The following is a 22,569-nucleotide window of genomic DNA, read 5'->3' on the forward strand; positions in this document are numbered from 1 at the left end:
TTCTGCTTTTCTCTTGATGCAAATAGTACTTCCTTTTCATTGCCAGGCTGAATATGGGGAAGATGAGGGTGAACCTTCTCTTCTTGCTTGCTCTCAAAATGCTTTTTCTTTTGCTTTTTTCTTCTTCTTTTCTTAAGAGTAGTCTAGAACTTTTAGAACTTTTCTGCTGAATTTCATTATAAAAATCATAGGTCATTCTTGTCTCCCTCTTTCCTTTACTCTGACAAGGCCTCAGTAAAATTGATAGTGTTTCAGGACCAGGAATCATATTGGTTTCTCTGTTGCTCCTCTAAAATCTAAGAATGTCATTCTATGAGTGCAGTAAAACACAAGCACACATCTCTTGGAAAAAAGAGGATAATCACTTTGTTTCTTGTTCATTGAGGGGCTGTTTTTAAAGAAGTCTCACTTTAGATGGTGGTTCTTACCAAAGAAAGTAACTTAGGCCCTTATTTCTTACCTGTGGTCATTCCACTTCATTATTCCTTCTGCCTGAAGTTGCTGATAGTTCTATTTCAAGTCACCTTTTTAGCCTAATGAGAAGGAGTTGCTCTTTTGTATCTAGCAAGGAGATGTTTAAGCATGAACTTAGGAAGTTGTTACAGTACTTCAATTATAGTGCTATAAAAATGCAAGGTATTATTTACATGATTTGTATTACTAGACTGGTATGAGGACTGACACCTGCAGAATGAGCAATACATTTGGCCTTTCTGTTGGTCATGATGAAATCCCTTAGATTTGCTTGAGTCATGTAATTTTGTTTTTCACTGTCAAGTATTCAGTTGGATTAGCGAAACAATGCATTCCTTTTGTTTTGGTGTTTTTTTGGTTTTGTTTTTTTCCCCCCTGTTCCATCCTTCGCAAGGCCTGTTCTCTGGGAGTCAGATTTCTCCATTTCAATGGCCAAAAGACTTGCAGACAGAAGACTTGGTATCCTAGGGTAGGAGAAGCTGTCCCCACCATCAACGGCAAGTTAAAGCCAAAGGGCTGTCTTGAACTCTTGAGTCTGTGTCTGTGGCTCCTGTACTGTGTTGAGGAAGATGAACTACAGTGCTGTGGAGCCAGTCAAGGATTGCGTGAAGGCTTTTGTTTCCTTTAAAATAAAATCTCTTGTGATCCTGACTCAGCAAACCATAAAACTGAATAGTGTTGTAAAGAAACCTTTCAGCCCATTCCTTGCTCCAAGATGGGATCCACTTGCACAAGCATCATGTTTGACAAATGTTTATGTAACCCTATCTTAAAAGGTTCTCCCTGGAGATTCAGCAGTCGCTGCAGGACATTGGTTCCAGTTCTTTGTTAACTTTGCTATTTAAAAAACAAAAAAAGAAAATAATCCTAACATATTTCTTTAGTTGTTCTTTCTGTAATTGCTTTTCATCCCAGCCTCCATGGACAGATTTTCCTTTCTTTTTGCAGCAGCCTTTCGTGGGTTTGAATGTTTTTCTTGTGTTGTCCCCAAGTTTTCTCTTTTTCCTAGGCTTAGTTCAAACTTGCCTCATAGTCATGTTTTCTGACTAATATTGTTGCTGTGTTTTGAACGTCTCCACATCCTACTTAGTTGTTGGCTTATTAGCGCTGATGAAAGGATTGCTTCATTGTCTGCTCTTACTAGATACTTTCTTCTTTACCATTTCTGCACTCAGTGCTGCTGCTGTTGTGACCTAACTGTAGGAACTCCAAATATGTTACTAGGCAAAATTTTAATGAGTAATTTATTCAGAAATAAATACAAATACTGCTTGCACACTGGTAGTTGAATATTTATGATTTCTAGAAATAAACTTCTCTTCAGCACCTGTATGTTACCCTAACACGCGACACTAACTTCTAACAAAAAGAAAATGCCTGAGAGTGTTCCTCCGCTGAGATGGTGGATTAATCTCTGTTTTTATTCAGGTTAAAGAACTGAACCATTATTTGGAAGCTGAGAAGTCATGTAGGACAGACTTAGAGATGTATGTGGCTGTTCTGAACACACAAAAATCAGTCCTGCAAGAAGATGCAGAGAAGTTGCGGAAAGAACTGCATGAAGGTACCTGTCTAATAATAATTCTTTTCATTCTATGACACTAAGGATGCAAAACCCAACATAACTGTTCCTGCTTTTCTGATTTCTTATTTGAATTGGATTTAAAGAAATTGTGGGTGGAGGAATCAGTACTTTTAACTGTGAAAGCCCTTAAAATGTTTACAGAAGAGTTGAATGTGGAGTTCTTTCATGAGAGAGAAAAACAACAAAGCCATTCCTTCTGTCGGGGGATGCTATTGAATTTCTGCTAAGTTCTTACAGTATTGCAAGCTTCCTTTTTATTAAAGTGATTTTACTGGTGTCCTTTCTTTGTGTACAATTATGAGCATTATTTCAGTAATGTATTGATATGTCTCCCTGAGGTATGTCAATTCTGAATGCCTCAAGGCAGAGTGGATGTATAAATGTACATGCATGCCAGTACAGAGCAGAATCACTGTAGAGGAATGAAAAATGGAACAGTCTGTTGAAATGAATAGGGATGTAGGAGATAGTCTTTTGAAACCAGCACTAAAAAAAAAAAACCTATTAGAATTCATGAATGAAGTTAAGGCGTTAGTCTTCTAATTGTGAAATCTTAAACTGTCAGTAATACACGCCTACTCACAAGCCAAGTTTGGGAATTAAGAAAACGTCTTATTTCATTCTAAATAGTTGTTGAACAAAGCCTGACTCGTTTTGATTGGAACAATAATTACTTTTATTTGTGAAAATGCTTCTCTTTGGACAAGACGTTAAAAAATTCTGATTCAGAATGACTCTTTCTATGTTTGAATAGTCTGCCATCTCTTAGAGCAAGAGCGACAACAGCACAACCAGTTGAAACACACATGGCAAAAAGCTAATGACCAGTTCTTGGAGTCTCAACGTTTGCTGATGAGGGACATGCAACGTATGGAAATTGTTCTGACATCTGAGCAGCTCCGACAAGTTGAAGAACTGAAAAAAAAGGATCAGGTTACTTGCTGCTCCCCCCCCGCCCCCTTTTTTTTTTTTAATACTGTAGATTTAATGTGGTATAACAGGTATGAAAGTCATATGTTGGAGACAAGTTATTTAAGTGTGTCAATATTTAAAAAAATGAAGCTGACAGTTCTAATAGAAATTCTCCATTTGAATGACAGCTAGCAGTTAGAAACTCTCAACTTGTGTGAATATTTTAATATTAATGTGTATAGTAACTTTAAAAGTAATGTTGCCAATATTGTCAAATGAAAAAGTAATGATATACAGAAGTTAATCTTGGAGGAAGAAACAATCATCTGTCATGCAAAACAGCTGGGTTAAGGATGTTAGGATAGCAACTTTTACTTCTTTCTAGGTTTTTCCAATACAGTACCTAGCTCAAGCATCAGTTAAAAACTGAATTTTAAATTAGCTTATGCAAGTGATTGTGTACATGCTTTATGACTTAGTGTTCTGGGATGTCTTTCTTTTGTTTTTTTTTTTTTCTTTTCCTTCCCTGTATGTTATATTCCATTGTTTAGAGTGATCAAGGCACTTCTTATTTTCACGTTTTCTTTTAACGTTCATGCTTGTGTAACGGCCTTTAGTGGGGCCCTCAGTGATGAAAGCATGTTACCAGGTTCTGTACAATAGCCAGTGTAACAGCTATTTGTTACTTATTTGGTAATCCCTATAGTAAGAATTTTGATCTAGTTAATGGGTTCTTTGAATAAAATTGGTGTAGGACATGAATTGGCCAATAAACTTGAAAAGTAAGTTCTTGTTTAAACCAGTTTGGGTACCTTGTGAAATGAACACTAGCTTTTTAACCAAAAGAATCCTGTCATGATAAATACTGGGTTTTTAACCGAAGTAATCTTTTCCAGTGCTGCCTTTATAGCCTAGTTTATCGTGAAAAGCTGATGTCGTGACTACTACAGTAAAATTGATTCCCACTTATATGTGTTCGCTATTGACCACTGATTTCTAGGAAGAAGATGATCAGCAGAGGCTTAGCAAGAGAAAGGAGCAGAAACAAAAAGATTCGGATGATGAAACGAAAGCTTCGTGTTCTCTAGCCCATGAGGAAACTCTTACCCAGCTCTCTAATGAAGAGGTAAAACAATTGGATACCTGAAAGCAACTTTGAGCACTCATGCATTCCTCAGGGTGTTGATTACAAACACAAATGCACACTTAGTGCCCTTTATTCTCTGTAGCTTATAATTATTATTAAGCAATGAAAAAATCTTTGAGTTGCACTTGAATATATAAATTCTAATAAAGATTGGAAGGCAATACTGTAAAATCCTCTGAGAGGTGCTGTTCAAAACTGTAATTTACCTTTTGCATTCTGGATGTCAACTGCTGTAAATTCTCTTGGGATTTATAACCATATTCTAACAAACCTAAGTCTTCAGAATTAAACCAATTATATCTGAACATTCAGCAAGTGTATAGTAGGTACTTTGCTAACCTACTTACTGAATTCTATACAAAATTTAACCTGGTTAGACAAGTCTGAGATCACCGATTGTGAAGTTAGCCACTTGCTTAGCATGTGCAAAATAGCATGATGTGTGTATCTGTATGTATTAAACGACATGCAACTGTGCAAGTAGAAGTTTTTGGCCACATTTGTTCAGCAACCAAAAATAAGCTTTCTTTAGTCAAGCCAGTAGCTGCGGCTCAGCACTTTGTTGTTGTGGAAACTGCTTGAGCTGTATTAGTAGACTCATGTGTAACAGCCAGAAAAAGTAATGCTGCTGGATGTCATTCATTAGCAAGCCTTTTGGATGTTGTAGATAGTCATACACTGGGACAAGCTGAAATGGTATTTGAAATTTGCCTAAGCTTTTCACTTCTGAAGAAACACGTCCAGTGAGTACACAAGTTGGAACTTGGAAACAATATCAAAATGGGCAGTTACTTACCCTTTTCCGCTGCATTTTGCTTGTTTATCTGATCATCTGATAGGTTCCATTTTGGTTTTGAAAGTCAAAATGGAGACAAAAACAAACCAATTTTTATGCTGTAGAAGCTTATGCAAGCTTCAAGAGACTTGAGAATTTGCAGTGTGAGCTGGTATTTTGCCTGTTTTATTAATCCTTTTTGAACGGGGGGAAAGTATATACTTTTTTCATATTCACTGTTATCAGTGATGGGTAACACTTCAGAATGCAGAAGGATGTTCAGAATTGTAACATCTAAATGTAGGTGAGATCTAGCTCTACCCTTTATCCTACAGTAAGAATACAACTTTTTCTAATTTGAATACTATGTTATACAGTAACACTTCTGTATCCAGATGGGCAAATGAGACCTATTGATGGTGAACAAAAGTTTTGTCTTCTGATGTTTTCTTTAATCTCAGTTCCTGGGATACTTTTAGTTCCTTAATCCTTAATTAAGACATTATACAGAATGGAAAATTATACATTTTGAGTAAGGGTATAGTTCCCACAGTGGTTTTGGTTTTCTTTATGGATTTGTTTTTTGTTATGACCTTTTTTATCTGTACAGAATGTGTTTTACAAGTGGTAATGAATCGTATTATCAGTCACATCTCAAAACTCGTCATAATGTGACGTCTGAGCTCTTCTCTGCTGAGCAGGTTGCAATACAAACAAAAGATTTGTTAACTGTATTGCCAAACAGTTGTTGCCTGAAGATGCAATTTTATATAAGTCTCTATTCTCTTGACTTTTTGTTGTGAACTTGAACTCATATATATACATGTAAATATAAATTCTGCCTAAAAATGATTAAAACAAGGCATTTACAACAGTCATAAAAACAGTAGTGCATATATGTAGTTAAAAGTTATAAACACCTATATGTAAGTACCAGTTGCCTGTTAGTCTCTGATGGAACTATTTTGGAAATTACTATTTTTCTCCAGAGGCTTGTTTTCAGTGTTATTTTCTTTACATGTCTAATGGTAAAGCAGAATTGCATAATATATTGGAAGATATTTTGAAAGCAGTCATATGCTTTTTAAATAAAGCATTACTGCTCTCTTTCCAGTGCTGCAAATAAATAAAAATAGATCAAGAGACTTAATGTGCCTTATACGTCACAGGACAGTTAGCGTGGCTTTTGGTATTGGCATTCCCCAGGATGCCTTTCCTTTTAAACCCAGCCTTTTCCCTTTTCATTTTATTTTATGTACAAATAATCTTTTAAAGAAAATATTTCTTTCTCTTACAGTATTTTGTTAGACACTTAAAGCAGAAGAAAGAAATAGAAGAAAAATATTCACTTGTCAGTATAGAGTAGATTTTAAGTATGTCATTCTCTATTTTTATGCTAGTGTAAAGTTTTTTGCTTACGAAAGGCTTCTGAATTGATTTGTGGATATGGAATACTTGCCTTCTGTTGTGTAGATTATAGTTCTAGAGGTGATATTGCAAGTGTGTATCTTTAGTGGAAGAAGCGCCTTGTTTCAAATATTGGAAGATGTAAGGTGACTGTGTCCTTGCTTGTCTGGCAGGAAGACAGATTCTTACAAAAGCACTCTATTAACAGAAGACTTTTTTTTTTTTTTTTTGCTTTGTTTGTTTTGCATTTTAATTCTCGCCAGTACATTTCAGTTCTCTATCCTTTTCTCTGCCATCACACAGTGATTAGACGTTCTTGCCAAAGCCAATTTAAACTTGTCTTTACCATGCCGGATATTTAGTGTCCAGCATTCCTCTTGCACTATGCTTTGAGAATGGAGTATATACTTTTTTCTTCCTTGTTTTTCAATTCCAGGTGCATGTAAATAGCACCCATGGCTCAGTCCATTCGTTGGATGCAGACTTGCTTCTTTCTTCTGGTGAATCTTTCAATAAATTGGATAACGATATGTTTAAAGATGGACTACGGAGGGCACAGTCAACAGACAGTCTGGGGACATCTGGATCTTTACAGTCCAAAGCTTTAGGATACAACAACAAAGCAAAATCTGCTGGGAACCTGGATGAGTCAGATTTTGGACCACTTGTTGGAGCAGATTCAGCATCTGAGAACTTTGATACAGCTTCCCTTGGGTCTCTGCAAATGCCAAGTGGGTTCATGTTAACCAAAGATCAGGAAAAAGCAATCAAAGCAATGACACCAGAGCAAGAAGAGACTGCTTCGCTTCTTTCCAGCGTTACACAAGGGGTAGAAAGCGCTTACGTATCTCCTAGCGGTTACCGCTTGGTTAGTGAGACGGAGTGGAACCTACTGCAGAAGGAGGTGAGTACCTGCTGCGTGCATCAGTTGTGACCGCTGCCCACATGACAGGCTGCCTGCGCGCTGCGGGCTGCCTGCTAGGTGAAAGCTCTTCCTGATTTGCTTTACATGGAGTCAGGTACGGAAGGAAATCTGTAGCATCATACGTAGCTATTCACTTTTCTCTCTTGGAATACTCCTATAGGTGAAGCACATCTGATGTAAACTGTATTGGCTGACTCTATTTGTGGGAAAGTCGGCTTTACTGAATACAGGATATTTTTGCACTTAGAGGAGGGTCTGGCACAGGTAGCTGTTGATCTCACAAATATGTGTGAGGGTGAAAAAAGATGGGAGAACTCAAAGAAAAGGAGAAAATGGGAAGCTAAGGAAAGGATGTTACAGTGCAACTAGGGGTGACTAGGAAAGCGCAAAGATTAACAAAAGGAGCAGAGCTAACAGTGCTGTTTTGCATGCCGAGGAGTTTACTGAGGATTGTGCATGGAGTGCAATTTAGAAATGAGCAGGCAAGATATGCATAACACACAAAGCTACCACAAAGGAAGCTTCAGAAAATTGTTGGGGACTTGCATCATCAGAAAGCAATTTCTCAGAGTGACAAGCAGCAGATTAGACTTAACACTGTGCCAGTTTCAGTATGGGTGACCAAGGAAATTATTGCTTCTGGATGTTCTGCACGTCAGTTTTTCAGCAGCTTTATATGATGCCAGTTCAAAGCTTGCATTTGGTTTATTGCTGAAAAGAGATGTATTCTGGGGCTCCTGTGGTTACTCAGAAGAAGAGAGGCCAAGGAGCAACACTTAAGGGGGAAGAAAAGCGAAGGGCACAGGGAGATGCAATCCATAACGGGTGAAACAGAAGACAAGATGGGAGTAAAAAAAAAAAAAGGAATGTAAGAATGCAGTGAAAGAGAAGAGGACAGGCAAAGGACAGGTGAAGAACTAGTGATATTTTCTTTCCTCAGCTTTGTTGGAATTCAACTTATCTGCAAATCATTACTTCGGCGGTCTCTCCAAACCTATTGTAAAGTTGCTATTTTTCGTGTTGTTACTAATTTGTAATATCTGGAGGAATTACGGCATCGTGATCTCAGAGCTTAGTTAAATCCTCTACTCTTGAATGTTTCCTTGCCCTGTTGACATTTGGATGACATTTTACTCCAACCCTTTCTTAGCATTCAGCAAAGAAATGCGCTGCTTCCCTCGTGTTTCTGGAGGCAGGAGTAAAGGCAGGGTATGTGAATGCCTCTCTGTGTGGGTGGGACATGGAGCAGCGAATACAAATTTTCAGCTCAAACCTGACTTGCAGCTTTGATAAAACTTCCATTTTTTCTCTTGGCCAAAACCATTACAATTTCAAAATGACAGCAGGTTTATGCTTTGCTTCCCTTCTGCATATCCCAACACTTTTTTTTCCCTTCATGTTTGGTTTCTTTTTTTTTTTTTTTTAATCTGTCTCTCATCTTATTTATTCTTTCCCAATTGTTCTTTTAGCTGATTTTTTTCTGTCTCTGATACTGAGCAATACTGGAGGAGGGTATTAAAAAGTAAATAAAGCTTGATGACTAGAGAACAAAATTAGTACGTGCCATTGAAAAACGTTCAAAGCTCAGTTACAGGAGGAAAAAGATTTAAGGAAGTCCTGACGTGATGAACTGCATTGCTTTTTGTTGATTTTTTTTTTTTTTAATTTTAAAAAAAAATCCCCCAAAAACAAACCACGGACACACAAAAAAGACCCCAAAACAAAACCAAAAAAACCCACCAAAAACCCCACCAACCAAACTATGATTTGAATTGTAATACAAAATAGTTGCATGAAAAAATGCTATGGCCTGTTGAAAGCTTTTTTTCCTGAGATTTCTGTTTCTGTACAGGTAATTAGAGTACATACAGTAATATATTTCAATAGGACACACTGATTGACTTGATGTAGTCTTGGCTTGGCATGTCATGGCTTATTACTTTTGTGCTAACAGTGGGACTCATGCCAGGAAAAGCTGATACCTGCAGCTGATTTACATTATCCTTTACTTCTAGAGCAACTTAATCTTGCCGTTACATGATTCTGCCACTGCCTTTTGTCTGTAATATTTTGTGATCACACAACACACCTGACAGTATGGAGCACTCCTGCATTCCTTTAAGAATTTTATGGCCTTTATGGCAGGTGATAACTCTGTGTTCTCTAGGTGCAGAATGCAGGGAACAAGCTGGGTAGACGCTGTGATATGTGCTCGAATTATGAGAAGCAGTTGCAAGGTATCCAGATTCAGGAGGCTGAGACAAGAGACCAGGTGGGATTTCTCTTCTAGCTTTAGAAAGATTTTTGCAGCTGTTTGAACTACTAAGGATGCAACAATGAACCATCTGCTGTTTTATTCGTTGGTTTTAACTGAACAATGTCATAATACTTAAAATCTGGATAACTTCTGACATTTTATAGACATAACCTGATTTGTTATTGGTATGTTGTCATGAGCACCAACGTGTACATATTTCTCAAGGATTCACCTTGGAGAACCACTTTATCCAGTGCCATAAGACCATGCAATAGAACAGTGGTTCTATTAAAAGTGTTGTGCTCATGCTGAAGTCAGTATCTTTCATAATTTATATTCTAAAATGCTTGTCATGCATTAAATTATATCGTCTTTGATACTGCAAGAATTGTTAACAGCAAAGAAAAAATTAGAGGACCTCATCCTAGCAGTACAAAATGACTGTAAAGTATTGGAGGATGTTTGTTGCCTGCTATATTCAGAAGAGCAATTTTCAGATGGGTACAGAAGGCATGAGTCACATTCTGCTTTGAAATAAGTGATTGAAATTATTACATGGCAGTGGTCCAGTGCAGTTTGATGTACCATGTTGGGATTTTGTTTTGAGGTTTGGGGATGCGATGGGGTAGGTTATATTTGTGTTCAGGAAATAAATGCTCCCCAAAAGAATGGAAAACTAAATTATTTTATTGTAACAACCCAGGTGAAAAAGCTGCAGGTGATGCTGAGGCAGGCTAATGACCAGCTGGAAAAGACAGTGAAAGATAAACAGGAATTGGAGGATTACATGAAACAAAGTGCTGAAGACTCCTCTAATCAGGTACAAGCATTTTGTAATCAAGATTATAGGAATCATGAAATATTCTACAAAATTATGTAACAAAAACTTGTCTTCTGTTAGATACGGATGGACTACCTGGTGTAGAGGCAACAAAAATGAGAATTTCTAGGGTTAGCTATGCTCCACTTGAGTCTGACACAGTTTCTAGAGAAGTCTGACGTCTTTAATATCATGTTCTCCAATTTTGGCCCTAAAGTTTAATTTCTGATCTTGAAATCTGTTACAGATGTGATAATTGGAATTGGAGTAGTGTTTGAGTTTTGAAGTGACCTGTGTATAAAGTCACCCAAACATGCAAAAGCAGCCCTGCGTTCCTGTCAGTAGAAGAGTGGTACTATTCATACCACTTGCTCTCATCAATACTTGACACCTAGTTAATGGACTTGTGGCGAACACATGCAGTTAATGAGTAGCTGAGCACGCAGTAACAGTAGTTGGTCTAAAATATGCACTAGACTTCTTTAAAATAATAGCCCACTGAAAAGACTTTTCAGTCTGAGATGGGTACACAGCTGGAACAGCGGAGCCAAATAGGATACGTGGTAGTCATAGCTTTTTTTAAAAAAAAAAAAAAAAATTATCTTTGACCTCTTGAAGATTACAATATTAGGTAAATACTGTGTACAAGACATTGAATTTACCTCACTTGAGCTGGAAGACTTTCTGTCTTCCATCCCACCCAGTATTTTTTTTCCTTACTAAGGAAACAGTAGTCATTAGACAAAGTCTGTCTTAGATGACAGGAATATATTTATACATTCGTTCTTTTGCCTGTACCAGGGTGCTTTTAGTAAAATTAAACATTACTTAATTATTAAGCATGTGTTGTGGTAGAATAACTTAACTGCAAAGTTTTTGAAGATCTATGCTTTCAGAGAAAGGTACAAAAAATTACCTTAAAAAAAAAAAGCTGAAAATTTAGGCAGTAGCTCTGCAATTTCCTTCCCTTCACTGTCTCTGAACTGGCTTACCTTCAAGTTTGATTAGAATTAATTGTTTATTTGTTATTTTCAGTTTGGTAAATAGAACATAAGTATATTATTGGTATAGAAGCAAGGCATCTCTTCCTACTGACTTGGGCTGCTTTACTGAGTACGGAATTAACAAAATAAACTCTAGTGGATTAGTTTGAAATTTCAAAGTATATATTAGTAATGATAACAGGCAAGAGAACTTCAGTGGTTATTTCTTCTTTAAAATCTGTTTCATACTGTATATCTTTGTCTGTATGCGTTGTCTTTTTTTAAGATCTCTTTGCTTATGGCTAAATGTCAAAAGTCAGAGAACTTCCTCAGCGAACTGCAGCAGGCGTTTTTGCAAGCAAAGAGGAGTGTCCAGGAGCAAATGGTAAGACAGCTTAAGCGCAGAGCTCACTTGAACAGCGCTGTTTGTCTAACCTTTGGAGCTCAATGTGTTTGTAAAAGACTTTGTCTTGCTGCCCAACCAAGCTTGGCTAGAGCGAGCTGTGCATCTTAACATGTAGAGGTACTGATAAGTGAGCTCTGTTAGCAAGTGCTGGACCTGTAACAGTGTGTAGGGTCAATCTGTCATACTTTCTGTGTGTATGCATATTGATTAATATGAAGATCACTAGTCAACTTCTTTTCCCCCATATTCATTATGTACATTCCATGCCTGTTTAGTATCTTATTTCACCTTAGAATTATCTCAAGACAATTTTTAGGGTACATCACAAGTACCATCACTAGTGAATATTTTCTTAAGTTTGAGAGATGACTCCTCAATGTTTATACAGGTCAGACTTAAAGTATCAGCCCTAACACACAAGAAGAGATATGTATGGGAACTTACTTTTTTTTAAACTATTTGGAGCATCTTGTAGGAATTAAGACAGAGGACAGGAATAGGACCTTGTTTTCTAGGGCAGAACAAAGTCTAAGTTCCTTAGAGCAATTCATTCCCTTCTATATTAGAATCAAGTTTCGTCTTTTTTCCTCGTTTGTACAGCATTGCGGGGAGTAAGAGCATTCATTCTCATGAATCCCAGTATTGCATTTCTGGGATCTGGGATTGTCTGTGGGACATCGGGACATTGCTTGCAGAAATGTTCTGTTTGATGTTCTGCATGAGAGCATGCCTAATGGAGATGCAGGAGGTTCAGAAAATATATTGATCTGAATATGCTTTTCACGCTGTCCACCTATAATACAAAGGGCAGCTTCTGTCAGAGCTCAAGTCCCTGTTTCCCTATACCGAAGCAATCATTCCTCTCAGAATAAGTTCACTGGATTTTTTTCTTTTGTAATACAAGCAAAACTGTTTTCTTAGTCCTTTTTCTTCACAAGGGATCAGCTGTTTTGATGTTTTCCTCAAAAGACAGTGGGAGGCAGACTCCTACCATTGAAAGTTTCAGGATGAATGTTTAAGGTTTTTGAATAATCTCATCTTACAGCTGAGTTGTTAGGTGATTTTAATAAACGTCATTGCCAGTTCGTGAAACCACATGTGATTTCATCCCCTGCCCCCCCTCCATGAGCACATTTAGGTAATGGATAAATACAGACAAAAACTAGGAGAGTTAACAATGCTGTATTTATCACTTGCTTCTTTCTATCTGCCTGTACAGTTAAGATTGATCTTGCCTTTTGCCTGGCCTGTGCATCAGAAATAGAACTGCTTGTGTTGATCCACATAATCATTTTGTTTCATTATTCAATATTCTTTACAAAGAATATCACTTCACCTGACTCATGAAAGCAATGATAGTAAATGGGGCACGAAGAGATCTGAGCATGACTCTTAAGTGAGAATTTATACTTTTCTTTGCGTTGGAGGCTGTCCTGACACAGTCAAGGGAGCAGGTTTCAGAAGAGTTGGTGAGACTGCAAAAAGATAATGAAAGTCTTCAAGGAAAACATAGCTTGCATGTGTCTTTACAGCAAGCCGAAGATTTCATTCTACCAGAAGCAGCAGAGGTAAAACATTTTTAAATCGTTAACACAAATAATGCATGTGACTAGATCTTGCTGGAAGAATCTTCTTTATCAGAAAGCTGACTCAAATAGCACAATGAACAATAATCATGATTTTAACCCTCTAAGTCTGTGATGTACAAAATCAGCAGTCTGATCCCACTGTGAGCATGCTTCCGGGTATGGATAGACAATAATAAAATGAGTTAACTATGGCCTACAACTGCTCTGTTGTCAGTAGAGTGGGGGTTTATCCCAGTTCAGCTAGTTTCAGCTGTACTTTGCAACTGGGCACCCAACCGTTCAGTCGCTATGGCTCCGATGTAGATATGATTCAATAAATTAAGCTAAGTTAGTCACTTTAATTTCTGCCCAGCCATTAAGACCAGTAATAATCCCAAGCCTTGGATAATGATAAGCCTTGTCATCCTTTTCATGGCCACTCCTTGAGGCTCAAGCACATCAAGCTTAAAAGATTCGGGAGGGTGAAGGGTAGGGGGAGAGGATCATAAGGCTGTGGTGACATGAATCTTTACACATTCGTCATTTATTACGGCCAAGCAAACTGTTTGCTTTTAAACAGTTTTGTTTTAATACTGCAAGATCTTGCAAGTATTTAATATCTTGCAAGATCTGGTATGGTGGGACAAACCTCGGCGTAGCATAACTTCGTCTTTGGCTTGTATGCTGATAAATACAGTACTGTGTGTATCTGAAGATCATAATACAAATCTTTGCTAATCATTGATTCAGGAGCTCCGTGAGCTGATTTTAAAATATCGTGAAGACATAATTAGTGTGCGGACAGCAGCAGATCACCTTGAGGAGAAACTTAAGGCGGAGATTTTATTCTTAAAAGAACAGATTCAAGCTGAACAATATTTGAAAGAAAACATAGAAGAAACTTTACAGCTGGAAATAGAGAATTGCAAAGAGGAAATAGGTGAGCAGGGGTAAAACAGTCTCAAAATAGGAATGTTAGAAATTAGTAAGATAAGTCAAGACTTGATTTTGTGGTAAGTAGACGTACCTGAATTTTAAATACTGTCCACTTTTGATAGCAGACACAATGTAGCTGTGCAGCTGAAAACAAAAGTATAATTATTTGTTTACCTTTGAGGTACCTTTGATGTAACATGTGCTTAATTCTCCTTTAAATATTAACAGAAGTAAACAGGGTATGTCCAGTTTCCTGTGTTTTTCTTGCATTTAAGCTTTAATATTCTTGTTTTTCAGCTTCCATTTCCAGTTTAAAAGCTGAACTGGAAAGAGTAAAAGTGGAAAAGGAGCAGGTAAGGAGCCCTTTCACTGTGGGATATTTTTTTTTTTAACGAAGAGACTAGGATTCTTTTTTTCTGCTAGTTCCATCAGTGACACTGTGTTGCTGTCTTTTGACATCAACCTCATCATACCAAAGAAAATGAACTTTTTTCCCCATCTGCATCTGAGGTGTCAGTAGCACTTTAGATACATTTTCTTGTGATGTTTAGTATCAGAGCATCCTGAAGCACGTTAACATTATTCTTCCTTCATCTCAATGTGCTTGTGGGATGCTGGAGGGCTGCCTTATTTGCTTAGAGAACCTTTCCTTCCTGTAAGAAGGAACACCAGGCCATGTATTTGCACACATTTTCTTACTGAAGGCACTGACACTGTACTGGACACAGCGTGTTGCAACTCCTGGTATCAGCTAAGGGTGTAGGTGGACCTGTGTTGTAGCTGCACCTGTGTAGCTTCTGTGACCATTTCAAAGGAAACACATAAGGTCATGTGTGGAACTTTGAAGGACAGAATAGCTGTATTGATGCCTGTGTAGGACTGGGACACATTCATAGTTCTGTTCCTTAAAAGGTGTTTTGTCTGTTTATTAATCTGTAACCTAAAGATTGGGTTAACTAATCGCTAGCTAATGTTAGGCTACCTAATAATAACCTAAATGTCAGGTCTGGCCATTTCTCTCCAGCTCCAAAAAGAAATAAATGGAGAGAAAGAGATGATGTTTAGGTGTTTTCTGTGTCCCTAGGAGACATTACTTAGGTGTATTCCCAGGAAAGACACTTAGGCTGTATACTTCCTGTATGGCGGGACTGTGAGAAATTGAAATGTGAGGAGGTTTAGTTAATACTTTTTTTATTATTATAATATAGTTGGAAAGTTCTTCGCAGGAAAACCTGCAGCAGCTGGAGAGTCTGCAGGAAACAAAAAACACTCTAGAAGAACAACTGAAGAAGGAGTCCGCTGCAAAGGTAGCTATGATGTCTAGGTATGAAGTATATATGCATCTTTTATGAAGATCAAACGGTGGTCAGAGAATGTGTCACCACATAAGAATGAAAAAGGAAGCTTTTGAATGTTGGTAAGATTCTCTCAGTGAAATAGTGTTTACTGGATGTGGTTTAAATGCTCATCCCAATCACTTAGCACTTGGATTTGTAAAGCGGTGGATCTGAATTGTTGTTAACTTGAATATCTCTTTTGGATTGTCTTCCAAAGTTAGGCTTCAGTAACATTTCTGCATTAGAAAGCTTCCTGACTAACCAAACCCTGGTTTGAATCCTTTAATACTTCTGAATGAATGCCGTTTTGGTGTTGCAGTAGGAAGGAGCCCTACTTTGGCAGTCGGATGAATTAATCGTGATCCTCTCCCTCGTCCATCCCCGACCTTTCTGTCTAAAACTCAATTCAGCAAGATAGTGATATTTTCACCAGCAGATTACTGCCCTTCATCTATGGTCATGTTTGTTTAAAACCCAGAAATCTGCTTTTTTATTTTGATATCCATGGACATAGTGCTGTTAAAAGACATGGGGCTTTTTCGTGCTTTAACCAAATTAATGAGGATGTTTGTTTGATGGGTATTAGCCCCTGATGTTGGCAGTTAGGAAATTTGAGGTGTAGAAAGAGTGATTGGTTTAATTTCTTGCCAGGACTCTGAGAATAACCATGCCGCTTTGTTCCAGTATTATGCTTTATTCAGTTTATACAAGCTTCTCCTCTTTTATTCCATTTAAGCATAGTATAAAGAATCTTTTTCTCTTCAGGCAAACCTTGAACAGCTGGTATTTGAAGAGAAGAATAAAGCTCAGCGGTTGCAGACTGAATTAGATGTCAGTGAGCAAGTGCAGAGAGATTTTGTAAAGCTTTCTCAGACGCTTCAGGTAAGGGAAGTGCAATCAATTTTTAAGGTGCCACTTTTGTTTCTTTACTTCTTCAGAGCTGTGTAAAACAAGAAATAGCAGTTGTAAACTTTTTAATGTTGGTATTTATGAACTATGTTAAAAGTTATTACTATCACAAACTGATCAAGTATTCCTAGTATAATATTAGTATTTAATCCTATTGGGGATTTCATTCTGATTACTAGATTCCAACTGATTTTCAGCAGCAAAGATACACAATTACTGTACTAAAAGGAACTGTAGAGAACAATAAATGATGGTACCTTTAGACGCCAGTATTTCATTGTCCATCTCCTGATGTTTTTCCGGTATGTTACTTTTCATAGCAAATCATTAGGGTGCAAATATTTGAGAACAAATATGGAACTTGTACTGTTTGATACGAATATATGAAGTGGTTCTTCGTGTTATATTTACTGCTTTCTATTTATACTATCTAAAAGCCTTATCCTTGCTATTGTCACTGTTGCTATCCTTTTATTTCCTCCAAAAAGTGGAACCTGTGGTTGGCGATGAGATACCAAGAGGTGGCTGAAGGAAGGAGTTTTGGCAGGGGTGTTCATCAAGGCTAATTCCAGTTTGTCAGGTTGATCTCTCTCTCTGTTAACTGTAGAGAGCAAGAAGGGACCTGCAGTGTTTGTGTTTGCAGAGTGACTAACTGTCTTCTTGGGAAGCCAGACTAGATTGGTCTCACCTTCAGTGTCTGTGTTGTTGGAATTTGCACCCCCTCTCACGTTCCAGCTTACTAGAAGTTGTGCTCCCAGAGGAGGTACTGAATTTCAGCACTGTCTCCTTTGAGTTCTTAGCCAGTCTACTCAGTGAAATTCAGTAGAATTAGAAATACAAATTTTTTGAGTCAAGTATTCAGGTTTATTTGGAAAGCTGAAACAGGAATATAGGAGAGTGTTTACTAGAAAGTTTAGCTGGATGTTCTGGCTGTTTCTGGAGGAGTAGGTAGGACAAAGGACACTACTGAATTGTCCTGGCTAGTGAAGTTGCTTCTTGCTTGTCATCATCCTCTCTTTTTAAAGTACTGCATGCACTGGTGTATGCAATTCTTAGAGCAAAAATATACACAGCACTCTGAAGATGTGTGATGCATTCTTCCAAAACTTGCAGGTAGTTTAGTAGGCCTTCAGTAATGAGTTCAGTAAGAGCATGGTAGCTCTGTGTTTTGTGTTTTCTTTCTGCCACTAAGCAGCTATTACACATTAGTTTCTCAGCAGTTAGTGCTTTCAGTTTAAACAATGGTTTGTGCCATCTCCACTGTACCTAGTACAAGATCTGCCATCAGGAGAGATTACCATCGAATGAGGATTTTGGTTTCTTCATAGCCAGACAGGGTTACTTCCTGCCCTGACCTCGTCAGTGGCGAGCCTGGGTGAGTGTCACTTGTGTGAGGTGTACACTGGCCAAATTAGGTATCAGCAATGAAGAGGAAGGGCTAAAAACCTATTAACCACTAGTTGGGAATTTACAACTAAAAGCCCAGACCCTAATATGTGAATAAGAATGTGAAAGTTTGAAGGGGGGTGGAAGGGAGGAAGTGATCTCTTTGCATTCAGTTCCACACAGTTCTGCTGGGCACTTTTTCAGCATGTAAGAAATAGCTTAAGATAGATTATGAGGAAAGCACATAACGGGAGTGAGCTTCGAAATGTTTCCTCCAAGAGCATTTTAGCTTTGATCTTGAGAGGCTTGAAGGCGTATGTTAGGCAGCTCTGTACTTCCTTTACATTCTTTCTGTGAAAGCTTTCGTTGCTTTGCACATCTCCTCCAGTTTGCCTGGCCAGTGTGGTGTCAGTGACTGGTTATTAGACAAAACATAGAGCGATGATGAAGGCTTGCTTGAGCCCTGCAGACTGTCTTTTTATTTTAAAATCACAACTGCCTTATGTCTTCCTTCCCCCCTATTCTTAGCTCTGAATTAAGCTTGTGCTCCTTCACACCTTGCGTTTTTCAGCCAATGATAATTTGAGAGCTCTTCGGCTTGCACAGGTAGCAGGGGTTCCTAACGTTGCCTGTTGGCTCAGTTCTGGTTATGGGTCTGTGGTCTGGCGCCAGCACGTTTTACCAACTCATTCTGTCTGTTGGTTTTCTGTAGGTGCAGCTGGAGCGGATCCGGCAGGCAGATTCCCTGGAGAGAATCCGTGCAATCCTGAATGACACAAAACTGACGGACATTAATCAGCTTCCTGAAACATGACACCCTGATGAGCGGGCTCCAAGGCTGCATTTGGGGTTTTTAACTCATCTTTATAGCAACATTAATTATTATTTAACTCTAACCGAAAGAGCAGAAGATGACAGAGGGGAGCAATGACTAAGTTTTGTTTCTAGAGGGGAAAAAGGTTTCGTACTGGGCAGGAAGAGAGCACAAGGATGACTTGCAGTGTAGGAAGGAGAACTTTCTAATGGAAACACTAATGAGTGCGGTGTTTCGTGTTCCACTGAGTGGGATCAGTCCTTACATTCTGAAAAATTTCCCCTCTTTCAGCCGACTTCGTAACCTAATATAGAGTTTTGGGACATTGACCCCCTCTTTCCTTTCCCCCCACTACTGTGATCAAAGTAGCTGCTGGAAACCATATTGTCCCTCCAAAACATTGAAGAGCAAAGTGGTTGAAGTTTTTCTGTTTGAATAGTCAGTAACAGTATTCAGCTAGCAGAGAGAATGAGGTGTAGAGTATGCTGTATGAATATTTTATATTAAAATATGACTTTATTAGCAGGACACTGGATATTGATCTTATTTCATAACTCAGTACTTTTTTTTTATATATCACTGACTTTGTGTTGAAGAATCTGAATGCTGCTGAAATGTGGTGGACATGAGTGAGCTGTGTGTCTCCTGAATAGATAAATGCTAATCCAAAAAAAAAGAAAAATGTACTGAGAATTTAGCTCCTTGAAATTTTTCCGTTGAATTCTGATCCTTAAAGAAAAGCACAAGAAATGCACTGTTTTGTAATCTCTTTTCAGAAATGTAATTTAGAATATGGAACTACAACTGGTTCTTTCTCATCTCTAAAGCTGAGCAGTATCTGTAATCCCTTCTCTGTGTTTAAAAAAAAAAAAAAAGAAAGAAAAGAAAAGAAAAAGCTGGTTTAAATCCTGTGCATTGCCTGAGCATTGGCATGGAGATTTTGCAGGTCTGTTTTGCTCCGGTGGATGACACCAGATGTAAAGTCACTAGCCTTCACTGAAAGCAGCAAGGTAAGGCGCTGAATGAAGCAGTCGGCTTGACCCATCTCTCTGGGTCAGCTTAGTAGTTTACAAAACGGTGATGGCACTCTCGGTCTCAGAGCACAAATGCGCTGGAGCTGCATTATTCTGCAGGTTCAAGTTTGAAACGTACAGCGCATCTCTTAGGTTAAAGTATGGTATCATGGTATTGCTCAGAGTTGACTCCTACGCTGTCCTGTATTTCTATAACCATACATTTAAATTATACTATGTAATGTGACAGCAGAGGCTGTGATCAATCAGGTGCTAGGTTTGGGTTTCTTGTTCTGTAAATGTATAGCAGTATCATGACCACTCCTCCTCCTTTTTCTCCTTTTGTTGGAGGTGGTTTCACGTACGGTTGCAGGTGTTGGTAATAGCGGTGGTGCAAACTGAGATCTTGAACTGGCCCCTACTTACAACTCCATCAGGAGAAAGGAGGCTGAAGGAGCAGATCATTACTGTCCAAAACTTATAACTTAGACTTTCCTCCATTGCTTGTTTTTTGTTTACATACTTGACCGTAAATTTGGAGGTGACAAAGAAAACCAGAGATGACAGAAGATGCTCCAAACTGTAATGCACATGACTATATTTTGTTAAGTGCTTAAACGCTATTTTTAGCAGTGTATATCCTGCTACTAACATAAAATTAGAACTGGTGGTTTTGAAGAGGAATGCCTTAAAAACAGCCAAAAAGAAGCATAGAAGCTCAATTCCTTGTCACTGCAAGAATTAAAGCATTTTATTCACCCTAGAAATTAATTCCTTTCATAATCCTGACACCCAAAAGCCATTTTTCCTGCCTTAGTCTAGTCATTACTAATAGAGGGCAGAGTTCTCGTCTTCCAGATGACTCTTATTTTCACTTGAAAGTGAAATTGAGATGTGGCTTAGGTGCTTTATTAGTTGGCCATTAACAGATGTGGGAATATTTACTCTTTCTTACTATTTGCTGCACTGTGAGGTGACAGCAGCTGCCTCCTGATGCAGAAATCCAATACCAGATGTTTTGCATTCAGTTTTCCAAGAGTTAGGGTCTGTTGAATAAACTTTGGAGAGGAAAAAAATAGGCTTTCAGTAGGAGCTGCAGCATGAAAAGCTTTTTTCCTACCTTCCCTTCATTCCCAAAAACTAACTCTTTAACTGGTTACTGATACTTAACCTGTGCGGCAGTGTTTAAGGAAGCCAGTTGTATGGCAAAAGTACAACCAATCCTGTACATCTCTTCAGCAAGCTGAACCCTTGAGGAAATGCACCTGAAGACCTATGCAGAAAATGAGTTTTTGTTTGAGTTTCTGGACTGTCCTCCTAGTGCAAGAGAGCAAGGAAAGCAGCTAAGGCCCCTTCAGCATCCCTTTCTGGTCTGTGTGTCTGCCTGTTCTCGGCAGCCCTGCCTTCCTGTCTGCTCTACACAGCCGCGGCCGTAGCTGACCCTCTTAGATTATTTCAAATAGTACAGGGCTGGTGTGGCTTTTCCTTAGTGTCTTTTTGTTTTTACAAATTGTTGACGTGGCTTTCTATAGGTGTGGTGTTGTCAGGTTGCAGATGGCTGCGGGGTGCCTACCTGCAGCCCATAGGGGAGGGCAGGTGAGTGGGCAAGCAGTTTGTGATCTTTCAGAGACACACTAACGGATGGAACAGTTGCCGAATGGGGTTGTGCATGTGTGTGTGTTTGTATGCATGCTCGTGTATTTTTCTCAGTGGACAGCCATGGCATGTTGGTCTGGTTAGAGGAGGCTGGAGGTGTAACGCAGTAGGGCGTGAGGGGCCCGAGATGAGAATGCATCTGCCTTCCATGCGCTTAAACCAGGCACTGTGCGAGTCAGTGAAGGAACTTCCTTTTGGTTTGGTGAGGAAGGGAACACAATTATTGTACGGTTGTCTTCCTTTTTACCACCTTACTCCATCATGCACCCGAACACCTTTACTCCTGTTCAAGTACTTTGGCCGTTTTAGGGTTGGAACATGAGTGACCTTTTTCACTGACCAGTGCAAATTTCTTGTTTTTTAAATTAGAAACCCGACTGTTCACAGAAGCAGCGGGAGATGTGCTCACTAAACAGCTGTTCTGCTAAGCCAGAGAGGCAAGAAGGCACAGCTTCAGAAGCAGTAACTTCAGGTTCTGCCAAACTCCCAAAGCTTAAAGGGGCCTTTAAAAAAAAAAAAAAAACCCACCAAAAAAGAGTGTGTGCCAAATTTGCAGAGCAAACTTAAAAGACCACTGACAGTTAAGTGTAGTATAAAAGCTCTTGGTGTAGCTACTCACAGGGTGGATTATGGGGGTATAGCCCATAAAACAAATGCTCTTGGTGTTCTGGAGCTTGATGTGAGTGGGGTGGTAGGTTCTCCTTGCCTAGTAAGAGATTCTTAACAGGCACTTCTGACCTGGCTGGTCAGCTACAGTACACAGGGTGAGCAGACTGGGGATCTGTTGGTGTAGGCTGTAAAAGGGACGAGATCAAGTTTTGTATGCATTCCTATACTTGTATAGTCTTAATCTGTACAAAAAAAAAAGTGTTCTTGCAGCATGTCTGGTAACCTCGTTACCTAACCGGTACTAACAGCCCTCCTTTCCCTACAGCTTTACTTCGGCACCTCTTGCTGTGCCACTTTTGTAGCAGTGCAGTACTACTTTTCAAACCTGAGCTTGACCATGTCACTTTTTGTAAGGGGTGGGGGGAGGGGACAACAATGCTTTATTGTCTGCTAAAGTTTGTCTACAGCAGATAAATAATTGGCCTTTTCACGTCAAGACGGGCTCCAGAGCCATCTTCTGATAAGGCGAAGGGAACGTTTGGAAGTTAATACTGCATTCCGGTGTCCTGTGCAATTGTGGGTGTAGAATTCTGCTGTCTACAGGATCCAAGTGTAACCATTTGTTAACTGTATTGAAGGTGTGTCCTTGA

At 38.8% G+C, this 22,569-nt stretch overlaps 1 protein-coding gene across 1 annotated transcript in view; it reads left to right on the forward strand.

Annotated features, from left to right (window-relative positions):
* The window catches only part of RABEP1 (rabaptin, RAB GTPase binding effector protein 1), a gene marked incomplete at both ends in the record, with an annotated part of 49,315 nt that extends 30,674 nt beyond the window's left edge, over nucleotides 1-18,641 (forward strand). The window contains 13 exons of the mRNA XM_082008640.1: nucleotides 1,903-2,038; nucleotides 2,814-2,992; nucleotides 3,972-4,097; nucleotides 6,737-7,204; nucleotides 9,393-9,497; nucleotides 10,186-10,302; nucleotides 11,572-11,670; nucleotides 13,119-13,259; nucleotides 14,010-14,199; nucleotides 14,493-14,548; nucleotides 15,404-15,502; nucleotides 16,298-16,414; nucleotides 18,540-18,641. Coding sequence (XP_081864766.1) covers nucleotides 1,903-2,038; nucleotides 2,814-2,992; nucleotides 3,972-4,097; nucleotides 6,737-7,204; nucleotides 9,393-9,497; nucleotides 10,186-10,302; nucleotides 11,572-11,670; nucleotides 13,119-13,259; nucleotides 14,010-14,199; nucleotides 14,493-14,548; nucleotides 15,404-15,502; nucleotides 16,298-16,414; nucleotides 18,540-18,641 — 1,935 coding nt within the window. The remainder of the gene's footprint in view (nucleotides 1-1,902; nucleotides 2,039-2,813; nucleotides 2,993-3,971; nucleotides 4,098-6,736; nucleotides 7,205-9,392; nucleotides 9,498-10,185; nucleotides 10,303-11,571; nucleotides 11,671-13,118; nucleotides 13,260-14,009; nucleotides 14,200-14,492; nucleotides 14,549-15,403; nucleotides 15,503-16,297; nucleotides 16,415-18,539) is intronic.
* Between the last annotated feature and the right edge of the window lie 3,928 nt (nucleotides 18,642-22,569).

This window comes from Phaethon aethereus (genome assembly GCF_964289735.1).
Source record: "Phaethon aethereus genome assembly, chromosome: 19".
Classification (NCBI taxonomy): domain Eukaryota; kingdom Metazoa; phylum Chordata; class Aves; order Phaethontiformes; family Phaethontidae; genus Phaethon; species Phaethon aethereus.